At 41.4% G+C, this 21,510-nt stretch overlaps 1 protein-coding gene across 3 annotated transcripts in view; it reads right to left on the bottom strand.

Annotated features, from left to right (window-relative positions):
- Positions 1–1,022: 1,022 nt before the first annotated feature.
- The window catches only part of EEFSEC (eukaryotic elongation factor, selenocysteine-tRNA specific), a 164,372-nt gene continuing 143,884 nt past the window's right edge, over positions 1,023–21,510 (bottom strand). For 2 of the 3 annotated variants that reach the window (XM_082209881.1, XM_082209884.1), the window contains one exon: positions 1,023–1,899. In XM_082209881.1, coding sequence (XP_082066007.1) covers positions 1,715–1,899 — 185 coding nt within the window. In that variant the 3' untranslated portion in view covers positions 1,023–1,714. Of the gene's footprint in view, positions 1,900–3,686; positions 3,747–21,510 lie in introns of all 3 variants that reach the window. The other variant, XM_082209882.1, reaches the window with a different exon arrangement.

The following is a 21,510-nucleotide window of genomic DNA, read 5'->3' on the forward strand; positions in this document are numbered from 1 at the left end:
TTTCAGAATGTAAACTTGCCAGGACAGGGGCTGGGTCCTCTCGTATTTTGTAAAATGTCACACAACACATTTAAAGAGCTATATTAAACAACAACAGAAAAATAATTAATTTTCTGAGAAGCAGTGGGTGCTTCCCCCCTTTTTTCTTTCTTTCTCTGCTGCTGTACTCCACATATGGTTCACTAACATCTCCCAAAAGAATCTACCAAAGAAATGTTGTCTGCCTACAGAGCATTATTTTGTTCCAGTACTAGCTCTTTTTTAAATTGTTTCCCCCACTCTTTAATATTCTATTGGCTTAGAATGATAAAGAAATATTGACAGTGGATGAGAGGTGTTCCAGTGCTAGTTCTAAATGTGCAGTCCCTTTAAAAGCTCACTCCCAAAAATCTTAACATAGTCAGAGTGGCAACTGACTTTCACAAGACTTGTCACACATCACTCGGAAACTGGTTATGCACATACTTCATCCAAAGCAAAATTGGCTCTGAACTTATAACAAACAACAACAACAACAACAACGTAAGAACACATTGGCTTGGAACAAAATTGGCCTAAGAAATCTACTGAACTTTCTTACAGCTACAGCACTGACACTACATTGACCTGGCAATCCCAATTTGTGACTGAAATTTCAGTATGTTTCATTCACTCTCCACATCACCATCAGGATGACCTATCCCTCCCCTGTTGCCAACATACATAGAGGCAGTGCTTTTGCTTTTTTTTCCTGGGTGGACGCAGGGGTACGCATACCCCTAAACATTTTGTGAATCTTTGTACTTTTGCGCATTTACTGTATTTATTTTTCTTGAGTCAAAACGAGAGTACCCCTAAACATTTTTTTAGAAAGAAAAAAACACTGCATAGCGGTCACACAAAATGTGGGTTTTGTGTCCTATGCTCAAGATTCTGTCTAAATACTTAGGGAGAAAGAGGAGGATGTGGAACCAAATAACTGAGTTAAAAACCTCAAAAGTACAATTTATTCTCTTTATATTTAAATAACACAACTGCTCACCTCAAGCCACTTAAAATATTTATTCTCGCAATTTGACACTTTGGTAATCACAATTAAGTTGCTTTTGGGGACATGAGCAGCATTCACATTCAGCAAAACTTCTTAAGAGTAGCTCAGAGTTGCTTATTTTCTTAGCTTTCCTAGGAAAACATTAACCAGCAGATTCAGAAAGCTTGTGTAGAAGTATTATACCAAAGCATTAAACAGAAAAGGTTAACAACGTATACCATGAAATTATGTACATCCCTGAGGATGTTCTGACACTGAAGCCAGTTATAAATGGTACTCAAGATACAAACCTCATTTACAAAATAATCCCTGCCTTACAAACAGCGCATTTGGATTATTAAACATAAAAGAATTTAAACATCCAATTTAGTTTCAACATGCACAGTGTTTACACTTTGCCTTTCCATCAAGTCAGGGTGGTGAAATTTCACTTATGGGTTCAATTTACAGACAATCACAAAGCATCAGAAAGTTCAAATTAATATATAAAATACAAATGATACAGAAGTATTTGCATTAGCTGTGAATTAATAGTTTCAACAGGTGCCATCTACCTGCAGCACAGCAGATTGGAACAGCAAAGCCAGAAATATCTAAAGCATCTGTAAGGCCAATAAGAATGGTCTAGAGTCCATGGGAAATGCTTTTTGGTGTTCAGCCTTTAAAGGACACCTCAAATGTTTCTCAAGACTGAATCATTTTCTTCTGTGCATCAAAGACGTATCTTTTAAAGAGAAGAGTGATATGAACAGGCTGGACTGAGTCAACCTTGCTGCTTTCATCCTCTTTTCCTGTATCTCCCTTCCCTGCCTTGGGCTTCTTCTTAGAGGTGGCAGTCAGAAGTGCCTTTGTTTCTGGCCTCACCCCATCTGAAAAGAATAAAGATACGTATTTAAAAAAGGAAAAACCTCTGGGCAAACATTTCAAAATTATTAATGTCAATCTCAAAGTAGTTTGAACGTGAGATCATCCCCGCAGGATTCCAAAGTAGGAACAGCAGTCCAGTAAATCTGGGAGAATTGGCAATTCTATCACCTCATTTCAGATCTTCATTGACTAACAGAATAAATAAATAAATCTCCTCAAAACAGGTCAGCAATGTTGCACATAAAGGTCCATTTATACACTCTAGCCTCTTTCAGAATCACTGTCTTCGCCATCTAAAGGCCTAAAGCTCACAAACAGCAGATGAGGTGGCAAATCTGTGTTGGGGATGTGATAAAACAAAACTCCTGTTTCCAAATACAAACAAATAAACAAGTCTGGGATGTCAGAGACAAAGCCTAGGCTTCTATCTAAAACACTAGTTTTCCAAGTGTACAAATGTCTTTGGTGAGAGATTACTCCATCAAGTGAGCAGTTTTAAGTGGCAGCATTAGATCTCCTAATATTTTAAAGACAAACAGTTCCATATTTGAATACATTTGATGAAAAGTGAAAGAAAGAAAACTAATACAATTGCCTGCTTCCATTTTAGACTACTGCAGGAAATGGGTACACGGTCAAAATTGGTATACGAGTTATAATTCAGCAAGAAAATACAGTTGCCACCATTTGCCCATAACCACACATGAGAGGGTGAATTTATAACTGTGATTCTGTATATGCCAAAGTGTATCACTACATAATCCAGAGTTTTTCCAGAAACACAATATGAATTATTATGCTTGTCGTTTTTATACTCTCATTTTAAAGGGAAGAATGTATTTTGTAAGTTTAAACACTTTGCTGGTAAGTGTTCAGATATTATGAGTAGGAACACAAATACCTGCCCCTCTGAAGTCTTTATTTTAACTTGTCACATTGGAGACTTTTAAAGAGATATACAGGTAGTCTCATTGTAATCAAAGCAGCAGAGCAAGAGAGAATAAGTGGTGTCCAGGACCTGCCCTTGAGTCCGAGGTCTTTTATTTCTTGAAGTGGGATAAGAGAACTCTCCTTACAAGCATATTCAGTGCCACCCAGCTGAATATTCCGAAAACGTAGTTCTTGGGCAATGAGCCAATTTCAGCTCAGGTATTTCTAACCTGCAGTGTCACATAACCTTATCTCAAACACTTAATCAGCTTCTCTCCCCTCATACTGAAATTCAGAGACAGATTCTCATATCGTGGCTCGACAAAAAGATTGAGATGCTTATGATTTACTGGAGACAGGACGTCTACAAGCACAGGTGATCTGTTCCACTGCAGACAAACTAAATGGCCATTCACAGCTGATTGTGGCGATTCAACACCGGAAATATTTTTTGTTTCTTTCTTTCATACTTGTCAGGCAGATATATCCACCATGTGGCAGGTGCAGGATGCTGCAGCGGCCTAAAGGAAGGCAGAAACTACAGTAGTAAGGCTAGAAGTCCATTAACTTTTCTCTTTTCAGTACTTATGGCCATTTTTCCCCAGACATGGCATGGCAGAAAGCTGCCTCGTGGATTACCTGACTGAAACATAGTCATGTGAACACAATGTCTCACCTGTTAGTATTAATTTATAAATCCTGAAGCAGTTAAGTTATGTGGAAACATGACTGGAAAGCTTTGAGGGCTACTCAGCATTGCTTTTTTAAAAAATGTATTCACCTGAATGTTGTCCCAAGCTCCTTTGAAGAGAAACAGGATGAACAACAATATCTAAAACTTAAGTTTAAATGTACTAACCACATATCATCTGGATTCATTCACTAGGGAGCTGTGATTGCCAGTGCCCCCTTGTTGAGCCTACAATTAGTATAATGTATGGAACTGTAAGATAGCAAGCATGGTCTGGAAAAGTACCTCTTTTAAAAAATTATTTAAAAGTGTGTATCCACAGAGGTGTGCCATCTACATTAAGTAGAAATACTGGTGTAAAACTGATGCATACTGAACAATAGTTTATGATGTGAAATGTCTGGAGCTGCCCTATGTTGTACAATACTTTGAAAAATATTTATATACTGCTTTGCCAGGAACTCAAAATAAATTATAGCAATGAAAAAGACACAGTTAAACCAACAACATAAAGAAAGCTCACTAATCAAACTTAGACCACCACAGAAGACTTTAATCAACTTAAAAATAAAAATCTTACAGAAAGTTCTTCTTCCACTCCTCCCCAGCTCTGTTGAGAAACAAGCCAGGGTCTTGCTTGTCACCATATCCAAACATGTGCTTATGATTTGTCTAATTGGACATGAACAAACCATGAGCTTGGACTCAAATATCCCAATAAACTGGACTTTGGCTTCCTTCCTGACAGCATGGCAGAATGGGGTAGAAACAGAATGGACTTATTTCAGCTGTGTGTTAAACCATAGTTTGTTTGTTTTAAATTATGGTTTAATCTGGCATGCAAACCAGACTTTAATCCCTGCTGAAAAGTAGTCCTAGAGGCATGGAATGGCGATTTTAAAAGTCCTACTGTGGTTAAGCTGCAAAAATAGCAGAGGCAACAAAGCCTGTTGACTCCAATAAGCTCATATGCTCAAGACAGGCCTTAAGGCACCAAAGCCCCAGGCTATGTGAATCAGACAGTAAAGTAGAGTCGGAGTCTATGGCCTTGATTCTGCATGCTAGTGGAAGAAAGTGCAAGAGCTCTCACCAGCGAAACAGGGCTCCACCCCCACCCTTCTCCTCCATCTCCCCTATTTCTGCTCTGGAGGGTCAGGAGAAATGCTTGCGCTGACAGAACAATAAAAAGAGCTTAACACTGAATTCCTCCCTATGAAACAGATGCAGGACAGGAGGGATAAAAATCTAAACATCCAGTCAACTTTGTTTTACATGAGGAAGAGTGAGCAGAGCAGAAGTGCACAATGCGGAAGGAAGATATCTATTTATTTTTAAAATTTCTATACCGCTTTATATTTTTAATAAAAACTTCAAAACGGTGTACAGCCTATTAAATCAATAAAACAATAGCCAGGCAATGTTTCTCTGGCCTCATGAGGAGCCTTTTCAGTAGGGCTAGGTGAGTGTGGGCCCCACCCCCTGGGCCAGGTGGAAAGGGCCTTGTAGGGAGCGGCCTCCACGCCTCACAGTCTAGTAAAGTAAGCTTCACAAATGTGCTCCACACCATATTATGGAGAAACAGGGTATGTGTGGTGGTGGTGGTGGGGGTATGTGGGGAAAGAGCACTCCATAGTAAGCTTCCACACCTATTCAGGTAGGCAATTACCTCCAAGGCATTTTAAAGAAGGGAGGTGGAAGAAATAGGGTAGCTCGCGAGAGCAAGTGAAATCACAGGCTTCCAGCCAAAAGCCGCTCAGGTATTACTGCTAGGTATCTAAATTACTTAATCAGATTCCATGACCCTTATTCTGCAAACAGATTAGGTGGCTGCTGGCATCATACCCTGACAAATGGCATGTGGTAGTTTCCCCCCCACTCTGGTGCCAGGAGGTCTATGGGCTGAAGAGGCTCTGTGACACGGAGCAGCACAAAGAGGGAAAGCTCAAGCAGACAGGCGGGGAGGTGCAATCTAGGTTTCATCTACCTTGCTGGATTTCTCACATTACACACAATGCATACTTTACATTTTACAAGACCAAGGAAATGAAGGAAAATATATCCTTCACCGAAGAAGACATCAGCCCCTTAATAGCTGAAATGACGGATATTTTTAGATTGAGGTCTAGTTTAACTTACTTACATTAAGGGCCTAATCTCTTCTGAACAATGACTATGTAAGCTTGAATACATAGTGAGAAATCTGTTCCATTAATTAAGTGCTGCCTGTATTACTCGGATTTGTAGCAAATGTTAATAGATTTCTCTCCCTTCCTCTCTTGGACAATTACTTTATTTTGCCAACTTGCTAATGGCTTAAATTGAAAAGGTCCATGTGAGAAAGAAAGAAAAAAAGAAAGAAAGAAAGAAAGAAAGAAAGAAAGAAAGAAAGAAAGAAAGAAAGAGAATTTAGCTGCAAAGTTCTACCAGGCAACTAGCCCACATTGCTCGGAAATACCTACATATACTAATATTATTAATGGGCATGGTAGATAGCAGGAAGCTTAGCAAATTCTTCCCCACCCATTTTGCCTCAAAATGCATAAGGTGATTTCGGTTCTATTGGCATATATATTATTATACAGCAGACTAACCTGTACAGCGTTAGCAATATAAACACCATAGCTCTTAACCTATCACCACACTTGAGTAGCTTCTGCTTGCTTATGCTTCACTGCTTTCCCTCAAGGTGGTGGTGCCTAAGCTTTGCACCAACATGAAACCACATCACAGCTCTGAGCTGCAGGTTGTAACAGCAGACACACAACTCCCGCATCACGTCCTTGTGTGCTCCTTTCTAGGAGTAATTCTTATGCCCTCTACAGCACATCACTCACAATTTGTAATGCTCCTCTTGATTCCTGCCATGTTGAAAAAGAGAGGCAAACATGGCCGGCTTCTTTATGGCAAATGCCATTTTTGCTCTGAAGGTGGGAGGAAGGAGCCACCCTACTTCTAGGATCCTGGTTAGTATCTATTTCACAGCCTATTAAGGTGTTATCTTTGCAGCTTTAAATGTGAAATAGAAACCCTGTGGTGCTGGAGGAATTCTAAGCTAGGGCAGACAATGCCAAAGTGGGGCCCCACAGATACTGCTGGACTCCAACTACCATCAGCTTCAGCCAGCAGTCAGGACCAATGGGAGCCATAGTCTGTACCATATGGAGGGCACCAAGTTGGCTATTCATGATACAGGGGGAGAAGTTTCATCGCAGATGTTCAAGTTGCACAACACTTTCCTAAAATACAGCTTTGGTTCCTTTTTAACTCTTTTCTGAAAATAAATTGTAGCCCAGATTTTTATAATTGCAATGCAAATTTTCATCTTCAGCACGAGTGTGCAACTGAATATAAACATATGCAACCAGAGTAATTTGGTATTCAAATTACACACAACAAAACATAGGCTTTTATTTCTTCAGGGAATCAACTGCAAAAAAATGGCAGAGGTTGTTTTTAATAATTCTCCTCTTCCATCATCTAGAGCTTGATATTTTGTATCTCCCTAATCAGGACTAGCCAGAAGAACCCAAGGGCTACTAAAACTGGGCCTCTAAATTCCCTTGATGCGTTACTGGACGGGGTCGTTTTGTCCCTAATTCAGCATCTGCCTACGAGGGTCATATATATGCTTTGCCTAGGCAAAACAGTTTTATTACCTCCAAACCTTCTCATGGTAATGTTCTGTATTCATGAATTAACTAGACAATGCTGAAAAGGGGGAGAAGTTGAACCCCACTTTTCTGCTGTCATAAAGAACTGGAAAATTGTTATTTCCATTCACTGAAAGGGTATTATCAGAGGTCAGTGGCTCCCATATGTAGGTTAACATTTATTCTGTTCCACCCATTAGGATGTAATTTTTATTTGGAGACTAAGCACCATTTGATTCTCTTTCTGCAGACAGCATTCATTATATCTCTCATTACTTCACTTTATATATAAAAAAACTTTTCTCCACTTCCATCCTGCTTAAGCTTCAGGGGCCTGAATCACACAACACAGTAAGCCAAACCTTGGCTTACTTCAGAACAAAAATTATTAGGGAGCAGCAAAGTGGTTGCAAACGTCTAGCCAGGAGCCCCCATGTTTGCATGGATCCAGCAAGCCATAGTTTGGCTTGTTATGCCATGCCAACCAGGCTATTGAGATAAAATACTGGTCCTCTTTTTACCCATCGTTCAAGAGGTTGAGAATATACTCAGGATATACTCCCTCCCTTGCAGCATTTCTCATCACTTTTAATCATATCTGAGGAATCCATAGTGAACCTTCACCAAGATTTGAAACCAGGATATGCATTAAATGCATTAAGGTGGCTGAGGGGTAATTCATTCTGGAGAGAAGGGGGAGTGCATTACATTGCGACCCCAGTCCCAATCGCTCAGCTGTGCTAAAAAAAAAAGGCAGGACTGCCCAACTTGTGACCCATTCCCCTCCAAGACAAATGCAACATACAAGGTATGTATTATGATGACTTGTCAAGTGCTTGACAACACCTCTGTTTCAGGGTTTCTAGACAGGCAGCAGAAACTGGAGGTTTAATGAGCCCCTGGCAAGCTGCAAGACATGGCTGATTAGCTGTGCTCAGCTTGGCAGGTCACAAATTGTGCAGGCCTTGTGAAGACAGTTTCCATCTGAATCAACCCATTGTGGGCTGGGGAATGAGGGATGGGGAGGGAGGAGGGAGGAGTTAGAATATCCACTCTGAAATGAAACTCCTTCCCATTCATTGGATAGAAAGGCTGTTCATTAATATCTGATTTCAACTCATCAGTATCTGCAGTGTTTTATCCATGTTTTCCAGCTTCATTTTACCAATTTCCTAAGACAACCTCTCTCCTTCCATCCTAACACTGATTTCCCTACAGCAGGCTTCCTCAACCTCAGCCCTCCAGCTGAGTTTGGCCTACAACTCCCATGATCCCTAGCTAGCAGGACCAGTGGTCAGGGATGATGGGAACTGTAGTCTCAAAACATCTGGAGGCCCGAGGTTGAGGAAGTCTGCCCTACAGCTTCCTGGGATGCCATACATGTTTCCTAAACTGACCATGACTCCTTATGAAGTCCTATCTTTCACCTCTCTTTATATGGTGCTTTATATCAGCCAAGCTTTTAAAGGAAAGGATTGCCCCCTCCCCTTTTAAAGGTTGAACAAACAAAAAACGCTGAGTTTGTGGAAAAATTGTAGAAAGTTGACCTCTACTTAGTGGGAGGAGAAGTAAGACAATCCAATATCTTTTCTGTGCCTGCCTAGGTTGAGAAGGGGATAACAGCCAAGCCACTAGCTAATCAGAATATTGTGAACAGGTGCCATAATATATGTAAGGACTGAGCTTTTGCAGAGAGAGAGAGAGAGAGAGAGAGAGAGAGAGAGAGGATAAATTTATACAGCTGAGCTCCAAACCCACAAAGAGAAGTCTGTGCACTGACCGTATTAAGTATCAGAAAATGAAAAGTGCCAGTTTCTAATGTGATGACAGTTGCACTCAAACACAGATTCAAACTACCCATCAAGAGCCCCATTTCAAGAGCCCCTTTTATGTCAAATGATCTCCAAGCAAATAGGTTGAAAAACTCAATGAACGCTGTTGGCGTTGGTATATCACAAATATTTCAGCATCAGCATACAGTGTGTACTGGATTGTAGACACCTACAGCATGGGGAGATACAAGGTGCATACCCAGTACACAAAAATTCAAAGGCAGGGAACTGACACCCATGTAATACCAGTGGAAATGTCATGTTTTAAATGCCTCTCTTGAAAGCCCTATGCACAACTGCAATCATACACAAAAAAAGCACTAGATCCAGCACTTCTGGTTCATCAAGGAATCACAGAACCAGTCCAAAGATAGTTTGCTCTCCTTTTCTCTTAAAATAACCTTTCTTAGGGTAAGTCTCAGCTACTACTTGCCTGCTCGACTTGAAAATATCCATAAGAGGAGATTCTACAACCTTATAGTCAGATTATTAAACTGATCATTAGCCATGCTTCCTTCATATCTAGTTTGGAAAGTTAGTACAAAATGGATGATGTCCTGGTTCAGGCACAACTAATCCCAGTGATATTCAAACTCAGGGAATAGTAGTCTGTCGAAATTACATTTAATGAGAGCAAGCCAACTTCAAACTGTGGTTTCAGATCCTGGCTTGTTCTCACTTATAGTAATTTAAACAAACCACATTTCCCTTCGTTTGGACACCACAGGAACTATGGCTGGTTTAAAACCAGAAGTGGGTGTTTTCAGGCTCCCTTCAGGGGAAGAGGAGGGGAAGAGGAGAATGTGGGTCACTCATACAGTGGGAAACCATGGTTGACTGTTACACCTGAATCAGACCAATGTGTGGCTAATCTACACAGGCACACCACAGTATTTAGTTCTATGTATATCCCTGCAGCTGGAAGCCATTCTATTGTTTCTGAGGGCTACTTCACAACAGCAGTAATATTTAACACCATCAACACTGTGCTAGGGGCTGTGCAACATACAATTGACATGATGCCTATTCAGACAGCCCTGTCTCCCTGCCCTTAGTTATATCAATAGCAGTAAGAGAAACAGGCTTATCATAATCCCTACACAGTCCCTGCAGTCTTGCAGAGACAGGACTTAGGCCTTCATATCACACCATGGTAATCGGCTGAACAGCAGAGCCCTCTTTACGCTAACTGCTTAGCACCACTTTGCATTGGGGCTATTGTCGCCGTAATGTGCCCATTGCTCTCTCTAGTTTAGACATGCTCACCAGTGTCAGGAAACTCTAAAGCCTATTCTTGATTTGCTGCCAGCATCTACACAAGGCATTATCTGACTCCTTTCTGGAATTCAGAGTCATGTTACTTATTGGAGGTTCGCGAGGAATGTTGCCATCCCTCACTATTGTAAGTGGGATGCCCAATTAACTTCCTTTGTACACTCTGGCTGGAAGAACTCTGCCAACAGCAGCTTCTTGCTTCCCATCTGCATTCATATGTGACAGGAAACTGACTGAGGAGCATAAAACTCATTAATAAAACAATTTTGATACTGGAAGTAATAATTATGGGAGGCAAAGGCACTGCTTTCAAATGGGAGGAAAAAAGACTTTCATGCCTCTTTCTCCCTCTCTCTCTCCCTAAGGGAGAGAGAAAACTGAACAAATCCAAAAAGAAGGGTTAGAAAGAGTCCTTATTTACAATGGATTATTCACAGCCATTTTTCACAGTTACAGGATTTCCTTAAAATGAACCCTGACAACCTTAACCCTCTGTCCAGTCAGGAATGAGTAAGTCAGCCCTATAGGAGCTGATTAAATTGAGAACTGGAATCCTTGCAACCTTAGGTTGGAAGTTTCCTCCTATACCCCAGAAAGGGGTCAGGTGGGGAAAGTGTAGTCAAGTGGCTGAAAACTCCTACCTGTAATTGCAACAAGAGGGAAAGGAGAATCATGTAGTACTGCTATCTGAACATAGCAACACAAATAACTCAGCATCACCTTAGATGTTTAGAAGCCTCAGCCAGTTTTAGCACCAATATTTACAATGCTGCATACGGACCTCATTTGAATGCTGCAAATATTCTGAAGAACTGAAAATTTCAATTGATATTCTATTCTGATTCAAATAGGCTCAATTCAGATGTCATATTTCACAATCTCTAAACCCAATTCAGTTTTTATACCCCTGCCCATCCACGAATGAGGAAGGTCCAAGCATATAATGCAATATTTTTATCTTCCCTGAAGAATTTCCAAAGTCATTCTAAGAAAGGCGTTGCTCTCTCAGAATCAGGATTTAGCCTGAGCTTCTCCTGAGCAGAGGAGAGTGATTTTTTTCCATCTGCCTTCTTGTTAAGATTATGAATACGGATAAAAATGGGAGCTACTACTATCATTCCCAGCCTGAGAAATTCAGTGTGTGTGTGTGTATACACACACTACTGCTCTATGTATACAAACGATGTATCTGGACCCTGCTATTCACATGAAACCTACTTCTAATGACTTGATATCTTTTTACCTCAGATTCATGTCCTCTTTTTTCCAGAGTATGCAAAACATTTTAGTTATGGAGATAAATCACAAATAAGAAGTTGTTATTATACATATAAGACTATCCCAAGAACTGAATTTGGGGCATTTATACATAGCAGTTGCTAGACTGAGGGGAAATTCTCATACGAGAACTTTTGGTTCAAAGTGTGTGCGGGGGGGGGGTGTTCCTTGAAACCACCACTATCAGGTCTTACTCTGGCAAATCACTGCCATTTCTCCCAGGATTTCTCCCTAAAATGAGGGCAAGAAGTACTGTCCTCATTCTGCTTGTGTTCAAGTGATACACCCATGAAGAGTGGGGTAACGGTGAGGTGGGGGTTTGCCAACCACCAGGTGACCGGTGGGGTGGGAAGATCATGTTCAAAATAAGTTTCTCATTGAGAAAAGCACAGGCCCTGACTAGATATATGTAAAATTAGCAGAGCAGGGCACAGTGGTTGAACTGAGATTTATAGTTGAAATTCGGCATCAAGGGTACATTTACTTTCATTTTGATTGTTCAAGGACAATATAATATTGAATTGTCTTCCACACCTTGCCTGGCACTTTGAAAACAAGCACACCAGCTGATCCTGGCTTCATTCTTGAAACACAGCATGTTGTCCAGAAAGTGCCCACCAACATTATTTCTGATGAATCAGCTAGGCTGCTTTTCACATCCTCCTTGGCCCCTTTTGAATAGGTGTGGTGCGGGGACTTCCGGGTTGGCGCCATCGCCGAATGGCGGACTCCCTCCGAGCTCCGGAGGGAGTCTGCTCGGCAGGGGCTGGGTCCTACCGCGCCGGCGACGCGGGGACCCTTAGAAACCACGGGAACGGATCCCGTGGACATGGTGACTCGGCTGGCACCGTTATCGCTCTCCCGGCTTGTGAAAGAGCCTTTTTAAAGGCTACGGATCGGGCGCCGGGGAGTAGCGTGGTGCTTTGAGTCCTCCGCTTCCCCTGCCGGGCGCAGCCGCATGCCATTCGGCGGAGAGCGCTGGCTTCTTCCAAAGGAAATTCGGACAATTGATCAACAACCCGTGAGTAATTGGGCAACCGGGTTTAAAAGGAGGAAAAAAGAAAATTTTTTCCGGATTTGGCACGAGCGGGAGGGGATCCAAAAAAGGAAGTCAGTCCCCTCCCTGATTGTAAACATGCTAAAACAAGGACTGAGAAACCAAGATCTATTCAGAAGCTTATTGATGATAAAAATTACCAATTCCACGATGTGAATTATAAGAACTGTGCTGGAGGAGAGGAGTCGAGGGTGAGGAAAAAGCAACCCCCCCCCCGGGAACCGGGGCGATTCGGACAGCCTGGCGAAGAGAGATGGAGATTTTGACAGCTGTCAAAGGAGCTGTCAAAACTGGAAATTATAAAGAGGACTTTGCTACAAGTTCTTTGCTGGTTAATTTTGTTACAATTTGATATAAATATGGATATAAACAGTTGGGAAAAAGAAACAACAAACTGACTTTTGGATTAGAGGATACAAAGTTATTGTAATCCCTCTAGAGGGGACTCGGGACATTACAAGTGTCGTATGTGGAAAACTACTCTGGGATGTGCAAAGGTCTTATCTCCTGGGAAAGCTGCAGAACTGAAATATTATTTTGTCTACAGAGGTGACTATAACACAATAGAATCTTCTATTGAAGCAAGAAAGGAACTGGACGTAAGTCTGTGTCCCTGAATAACAAACCTCTGTAGAGACGTTAAATTTTGGAACAAGAATGTTTTGACAGCTGAACAAGACAGAAACCTGAGAAACCAAGAAATAAAAGAGCAGATGACTGAATACGACACGGAAAGAATAATGGGAGGAGCAACAAAAGATTAAAGAAAATTAAAGGCCTCTATTAGATTGGATTTTCGAAGTTAAACATCATTAAGACAACCAAATCCGAAGAAAACAGCATGATGGACTGAGATAAATTTGGCTGTGGACTTAAGATCTCCAGGCCGACAACATACAGACAAATGGACATGGGGAATCAAAACCGGGGAAGGGAGGGGGAACATTAGAATCCAAAGGCTTTGTAACCAACTTTTTGAATTTCTCTATACTTTCTATCTTATATTCTTTATAACTTTGATATTTTACGTTTCTGTTTTTTCTTTTTTTTAGAAAGGAGGAACTCGTGGAAGGAATGAGAGCGGATCTTGGGGAAAATTTTGTTCTATTATAAGACGAGGAGTGATGCTAAGATGGTGTAAATTTAAATTGGTTTATGAGTATAATATATTAGGTTTAATTGGGGATGAGAACTTGTGGAACCAACTTAGATAAAGGGGAATACAATCGGGAGGGGAAGGAGGAAGTCCCAGAAAGAAGGTTATGAAAAGAAGGGTCTAAATTAGTTTCTCTTTTTCTTTCTTTCCTTTATCTTTCTTATTTTCCTATTCTGTTATTATTGGAAATTTTAATAAATATGATTATAAAAAAAAAAAAAATGAATAGGTGTGGTGCGGGAGACGGTCAAGTTGGGGCTCATTCTTGAACTGCAACATGCTATCCTAAATGTGCACATTGGCTTTATTCCAAATATCATTTAAACTTGAAATACAGAATTGTGCCCTGATTATGCATACCAGCTCTCATTCCAGTAGCTCAACATTCAACAGGATTATCACATTACAAACAACCTGACAAATGGAATACTGAACGGGCAGTAATTGAACCAAAGGAATCATCTGGCTTTGACAAATATGACAGTGTATGCCGACAACAAAAACAATGAGAAGTAAAAGAAGTATACGACTTTTGGGTGAGTTTATGAAAGCAACATTTGAAAATGGTAGCATATAAGAATATCACTCAAGGTGCAAAGGGCTGCTGGAAGAGAAATCAAGGGTTGCATTCAACTAATACTGGCTCAGAGTTCACCAGTTGGCAATAATGGCCATGACTAAAGTAGGTCCATGAATTTTGATAAGTCTACTTTGTATTCAAGTTAGCTGAGTACAACCCCAATAATTATTTGCCTCTGTAACAACAACAACAACAACAACAACAACAACAACAACAACAACAACATTATTTTTTAAATTTATACCCTACCCACCTGTTTGGGTTTCCCCAGCTACTCTGGGCAGTTCCCAACAGAATATTAATAATAAAAAAGCAACAACATCAAACATTAAAAACTTCCCTAAACAGGGCTGCCTCCAGGTGTCTTCTAAAAGTCAGATAGTTGTTTATTTCCTTGACATCTAATGGGAGGGTGTTCCACAGGGCGGGCGCCCCTATCAAGAAGGCTTCCGTTATTGTGCTAGAAGCCATATCAACGAAACCTATGGTGTTGGACTGCACCACTTCGCTCTAGTGCCACCCCTGCAGGGTGGGTTGCCCAGTGGGAAGGGCTGTCCTGTTCTATTTTTCTCTCCCACTGCTTGTTACCACTCACATATCTGTCACCTAGGGTTAGGGCAGCCCAACCAATTGCAGGACCGCCACTCACTTCAGACAAAGCTGCTTAACACCTAGGGACAATTGGGAGATGGGGTATTAGGCAGCAGTCTTTCCTCAGCTTGTGTACTGGGATCTTGGCTTCTCCACCAGAACATGATGGGACGTAAGAGACACTGGGGCTGAGGTCAGAGCTGCACTACACCTTCCGCTTCAGTTTTGTCCTGTCTCAGGTGAAGCTCCCTGAAGTGTTTTTGGGAAGAGCTGATTTGGGGCTCCAAGGCAGGGGCGAGAGAAGAGAAAGATTAATACATTATTTTTGTTGTGGACAGAATTGCCATTCTTCACCAGGATAGTGGATATTTATTACTATTTAGTATCCTTATGCTTTCCAGTAACTAAAGTTGCCATCCTATGGGCATCTATGTTGAAGTAATTTCTATAAACACAGTAGGAGTTACTTCTGAGTGTCGTATAGAATTTCCTATACCTGATTCTCCCTCTCTGCAGGGAGTCTCTGAAGCTAGGCTGGATGATCCCTAGCTGGCAAAGATCTTTTGCCTGGCTATGCAAAGCGTTTGTCAGACAAAGAAGCCAGTTATTCTTCTCCTGCTCGGATTTCAATATGAATTGGAGAATTTAGGGATTTGTAAAGCTTGCCTCTCCTTTGAGGCAGGTTTTAAGGAGCCCCCAAAGTTCTTCTGAGCCTGGTTCAGGAGAACTTGAGCAGCACCTCTAATGCTGTGGGAAGGAGGGGGGAGGTGATGAAAATAAAGTAATGAAAATATTTAGTTGCCCACCAACTTCTAGACTCGTGGTGCACTAGAAACACACATAACTTCCCCCCTTGAAGCATTTCACTAGGATGCAAAGCACAGCTGTTTATATTTGTGGTGGCTTTAAGGATGCAAAATCCTCTTGTACAAATTCTTGCTTCAACTGCACTGCTAGAACAGAATTTTTTCTGTGCTTCTGGTTATTACAGAAAGAGTTCTCTTTCTTGATGAAAAAGACAGAAGCTGTCTGAGAGCAGGGGAACAGCTTAGGTAAATTCTGGCCAAAGCTGTGTTTGGAAAATCCTCACATCAAGAAGGGATACAACTCTTTCATGCTCAGTGCCAATTCTACACAATGGAACTCTCCAGCAGTCCTTAAAGGCACATTTGTATCTTGGCTTTCAGTGCTAGCAATCAAGAAAGAATGCAAGAAAACACAACTGTTTCCCAAGCACTGTTTGCTGGTGCCATAATTAATGTAATCAAACAATTCCACAAATTGCTTCCAATTGCTGGCGTCACTTTCATGTGCAGAGCCAGACTTTCAAAGAAGGGCCCTTCTTTCCCCTAAACCCTTACAGTGGGAACAAGGCTTTGCTAAACAGTTTAGGATAATTTGTACTGTAACAAGTCCCCAGGCACCCTTGACACAATTTCAATTGCCATCTAATTTTCCTGTGTAATTGAAAGGCAGCTACTATGTTTAAATAATTACAACACTAAACAGTTCAGAGAGGTCAGTTCAGAAGTTCCCATAACAGAAGTGGAAGTCTTTGGGAAGAGTAGTTTTCAACAGCCTCAGCTGTAGATGGTATACTATTATTATCTTCTTCAATTAAAGGTGGCAACTTTGGTTCAATCCCTTACTTTCATATACTGCACATTAACAGAGCTTAGATTTCAAGGTTTACAAAGGCAAAAGACGGAGGGGAGAACGTTAAAAAGTTTACAATTAGAAGACTCCTGCTTGGCACACCACCTCTTTCTCTGTCCAAAGTCTCAAGACAGGGGAAAGGATGTGTGTGTGTGTGTGTGTGTGTGTGTGTGTGTGTGTGTGTGTGTATATATATATATATATATATTTGCTTTCGTAGATTTTCACGGGTACAGGAATGCAGGTTTTGGTGTCTTCGGGTGTCTTCCCGTGTAAGAGTCGGGGTGTCTGTGCGACGTTTCGACGAGGTCTCACTCGTCATCTTCAGGCTGGTGCTTTCGGCTTCTTGTTACTGGAACAGAGCAGAATCTGGTGTTTGAGTTCCTATAAATACTGTTGAGGGGTGTGGTGTATAGCCTCCAACGTTCTGGGCAGAGAGGAAGTTTCTAGATTAGTGTGCCTTTTCTTCTTTTGTTCCTTAATTACTTGAGGGATATCTTGGGTGATTTCATGAGTGATATTCTGAATATCACTGGGTGGGTCATTAAGTGTAGATTAGTTGCTAAAGCTTTCGTGTCTTGACCTCTTGAGCTTGTGAAGAGTTTTTCTGAGAAGATGGCTGTGCTGCATTTAGTTGTGCTCTGGCTTGGCTTCGTGTATAGGGGCGAGCTATGGTTTTGTGCCTTGTGCCAGCCAGATCTGTGTAGGGATTGTAGGGGGGTGCAGCATCCGGAGGTGCCACTATAGTTTGGCTACTGGATGGAGTCTGTAATATGTCTGTGGAGAGGGTCTGGGTTTGGGTCTGGTGTGGTTGATTGGTGACGGCGTTCTGTGTGCCTCTGGTTCTGGTGTCGGTTTTTGTGGGGAGGGCTAATTTCCAGATGTCTGGCAGGCGGGACGTGTCGTCACGCTTGTTCATGTTGTGAGGGTGTTTATCTCGATGGCTTCCATGATTATTCTCTTGTGGTGATGTTCCATGTTAAAGAGCAATTTGGAATCTGCAAAATTAATTTCATGTCCTGTTTCTTTCATGTGTTGGAAAAGAGAGGAAGTTTTTTCTTCTTTTTTGACGGCATTCTTGTGTTCTGCGATACGTGCATTTATTCGTCTGTTTGTTTGTCCAATGTACGTGGCTGGGCAGACTTTGCAGGGTATTTCATAGACCCCTTGGTTTTCCAGCTGGATTTTGTCTTTTGGGTTTCTGAGGATATTGGCTATTTTTTGGTTGGTGCAGAAGGCTGTTTTGATATTGTGTTTATGGAGGATTTTGCTGATTTTGTCTGTAGTGCCCTTGATATAAGGAAGGAGGGCCATGCCATTGTTTTCTTCTGTGTCTTGGTTTTTGGGGGGTGTTTCTTTTTGGATTAGCTTCGTAACCCTGTTTTTCTGGTATCCATTGGCGATTAACACATTTGAGAGATTCTGTAACTCAGTTGTCAAGTGGTCTTTGTCAGCCAGGCGTTTGGTTCTGGAGATGAGAGTTTTGGCTACGGAGTTTATTTGTGCAGGGTGGTGGTGTGATTGTGCATGTAAGTAGCGGTTGGTGTGTGTTTTTTTCCGGTAGATAGTGTGTCCTAGGGAGCCATCAGGTTTTTTGTAGATTAGGACGTCAAGAAAGGGGAGTTGGTTGTTGTCTTCTATTTCCATAGTGAATTGTATTTTGGGGTGTAGACCCTCTCCACAGACATATTACAGACTCCATCCAGTAGCCAAACTATAGTGGCACCTCCGGATGCTGCACCCCCCTACAATCCCTACACAGATCTGGCTGGCACAAGGCACAAAACCATAGCTCGCCCCTATACACGAAGCCAAGCCAGAGCACAACTAAATGCAGCACAGCCATCTTCTCAGAAAAACTCTTCACAAGCTCAAGAGGTCAAGACACGAAAGCTTTAGCAACTAATCTACACTTAATGACCCACCCAGTGATATTCAGAATATCACTCATGAAATCACCCAAGATATCCCTCAAGTAATTAAGGAACAAAAGAAGAAAAGGCACACTAATCTAGGAACTTCCTCTCTGCCCAGAACGTTGGAGGCTATACACCACACCCCTCAACAGTATTTATAGGAACTCAAACACCAGACTCTGCTCTGTTCCAGTAACAAGAAGCCGAAAGCACCAGCCTGAAGATGACGAGTGAGACCTCGTCGAAACGTCGCACAGACACCCCGACTCTTACACGGGAAGACACCCGAAGACACCAAAACCTGCATTCCTGTACCCGTGAAAATCTACGAAAACATATATATATATATATATATGCAGGTTTTGGTGTCTTCGGGTGTCTTCCCGTGTAAAAGTCGGGGTGTCTGTGCGACGTTTCGACGAGGTCTCACTCGTCATCTTCAGGCTGGTGCTTTCGGCTTCTTGTTACTGGAACAGAGCAGAGTCTGGTGTTTGAGTTCCTATAAATACTGTTGAGGGGTGTGGTGTATAGCCTATAACGTTCTGGGCAGAGAGGAAGTTCCTAGATTAGTGTGCCTAATCTAGGAACTTCCTCTCTGCCCAGAACGTTATAGGCTATACACCACACCCCTCAACAGTATTTATAGGAACTCAAACACCAGACTCTGCTCTGTTCCAGTAACAAGAAGCCGAAAGCACCAGCCTGAAGATGACGAGTGAGACCTCGTCGAAACGTCGCACAGACACCCCGACTTTTACACGGGAAGACACCCGAAGACACCAAAACCTGCATTCCTGTACCCGTGAAAATCTACGAAAGCATATATATATATATATATATATATATATATATATATATATATATGCAGGTTTTGGTATCTTCGGGTGTCTTCCCGTGTAAGAGTAGGGGTGTCTGGGCGACGTTAACGTCGCCCAGACACCCCTACTCTTACACGGGAAGACACCCGAAGATACCAAAACCTGCATTCCTGTACCCGTGAAAATCTACGAAAGCATATATATATATATATATATATATATATATATATATATATATATATATGAGACATGCTAATTTTCTAAGTGAAGAGGGGATTCTTTAGCCATTGGGAAGCTTTCAATAGAAATATAACTTATTCCCTGCAGCTAGCATAGGAAACAGCATATCTTTTGATTTTCCTGGGTATATAAACTGGGACTAAACTAAAAGGCACAACATAGGCCTATAGAGTTAGAGAGAAAATATTTTGGAAAAATACCACTGTAATTCTGCTTAGTTTCACAATTATTTGGGCACACTGTAATTAATAATAATAAAAATACAGTGGTGCCTCGCAAGACGAAATTAATTCGTTCCGCGAGTTTTTTCATCTAGCGAATTTTTCGTCTTGCGAAGCACGGTGTTGGAAAAGTTTTGGAAAAGCTTCAAAAATCACCAAAAACCTCAAAAAAGGCTACCACACCGTGTTCTATGAGTTGCTCCTCAAAGTCAAGTCGCAATTTATTAACGGTGTTAAGAAAAAGGAAACAAACTTGCAAGACGTTTTTGTCTTGCAAAGCAAGCCCATAGGGAAATTCGTCTTGCAAAGCAGCTCAAAAACCACAAAACCCTTTCGTCTAGCGAGTTTTTCGTCTTGCGAGGCATTCGTCTTGCGGGGCACCACTGTACTAATATACCCCATGTACTAATATGCCTCAGCCACGCTGAGCAGCTTCCAACATAATATAAAAATACAGTGAGACATCAAACATTAATAGATGTAATAGGTAAAAGAATCTAAAGCAATTGCCCACACCTGTACAAAGTGCTGAAGTATGCACTTCTTCACCTGTACCCAGTTTAAAAAAGTAAAGCATGCAGGGGAAAGATGATCCAGTTTCTTAAAATGTAGAACATCACCATCCAATGGAATAGATGAAATAGAATAATGCATGTCAAAACAATGATTTTGAACCATACTGTGCAATTATCAAATCTCAAGTATGCAACTAATATAAAGTGTTTAACTTGCAAAGCTATTGAGCCCAGATGCTACCTACTGGCTGAGCTGGAAAAAACCAGTGTGGCTGTTATCCAGCTTATTAGGAGAAGAGCTTATCAATCCTAGGAAAGATGGGAAGACAAAACAACAGAGCTGGCTTGCATAGGCCCAATGACCTTGCATTAGCTGCTTGCTTGTCCTTGGCATTAAAAAGTCTTCAGAGCACAGACCTTGGTGGGTTAGAAGAAGCTAAGCACGTAGAACAGGTGGTATTGCAAGCATCTGCAAAGAACAGAACAACATGGGATCTGTGGCTCACAGTCTTCCTGTTCATTAAGAGTCCAGCACTAGATAAATCAGGGTCTCTAGTTCACTGTTAGCTGAAACATTAGGACGCATCCCAAGTGCTCCATGTAATCCTGGTGGGGAACAACAATGGAAAGTTTTTAAAGAGGTTAGGCTTTATCAGACATAATTAGTTTCCATTATCTCAGGGATGGCGTGCATTTGTTGCCACTCTTCAGTGCCTGCTTGCTGATCGGAGGGCTGCAGTTAAAAGCAAGGGTGACCTTCGGTTGGCTTTATTTTTTCCTTTTATTTAAGATCAACTATCACCTCTGTCTTTGACATATTTTTGTCAAAAAAGATAGATTATTAAGAAAAATGTTGATAGTGAAACAATGATGGGACCTCAAAGCTATACTATTTGTGTCTTTTTTTATACAGTGAATCTACAGTTCATATATCGCCCCTATACACGAAGCCAAGCCAGAGCACAACTAAATGCAGCACAGCCATCTTCTCAGAAAAACTCTTCACAAGCTCAAGAGGTCAAGACACGAAAGCTTTAGCAACTAATCTACACTTAATGACCCACCCAGTGATATTCAGAATATCACTCATGAAATCACCCAAGATATCCCTCAAGTAATTAAGGAACAAAAGAAGAAAAGGCACACTAATCTAGGAACTTCCTCTCTGCCCAGAACGTTGGAGGCTATACACCACACCCCTCAACAG

Source organism: Podarcis vaucheri (genome assembly GCF_965113315.1).
Source record: "Podarcis vaucheri genome assembly, chromosome: 2".
NCBI lineage: Eukaryota > Metazoa > Chordata > Lepidosauria > Squamata > Lacertidae > Podarcis > Podarcis vaucheri.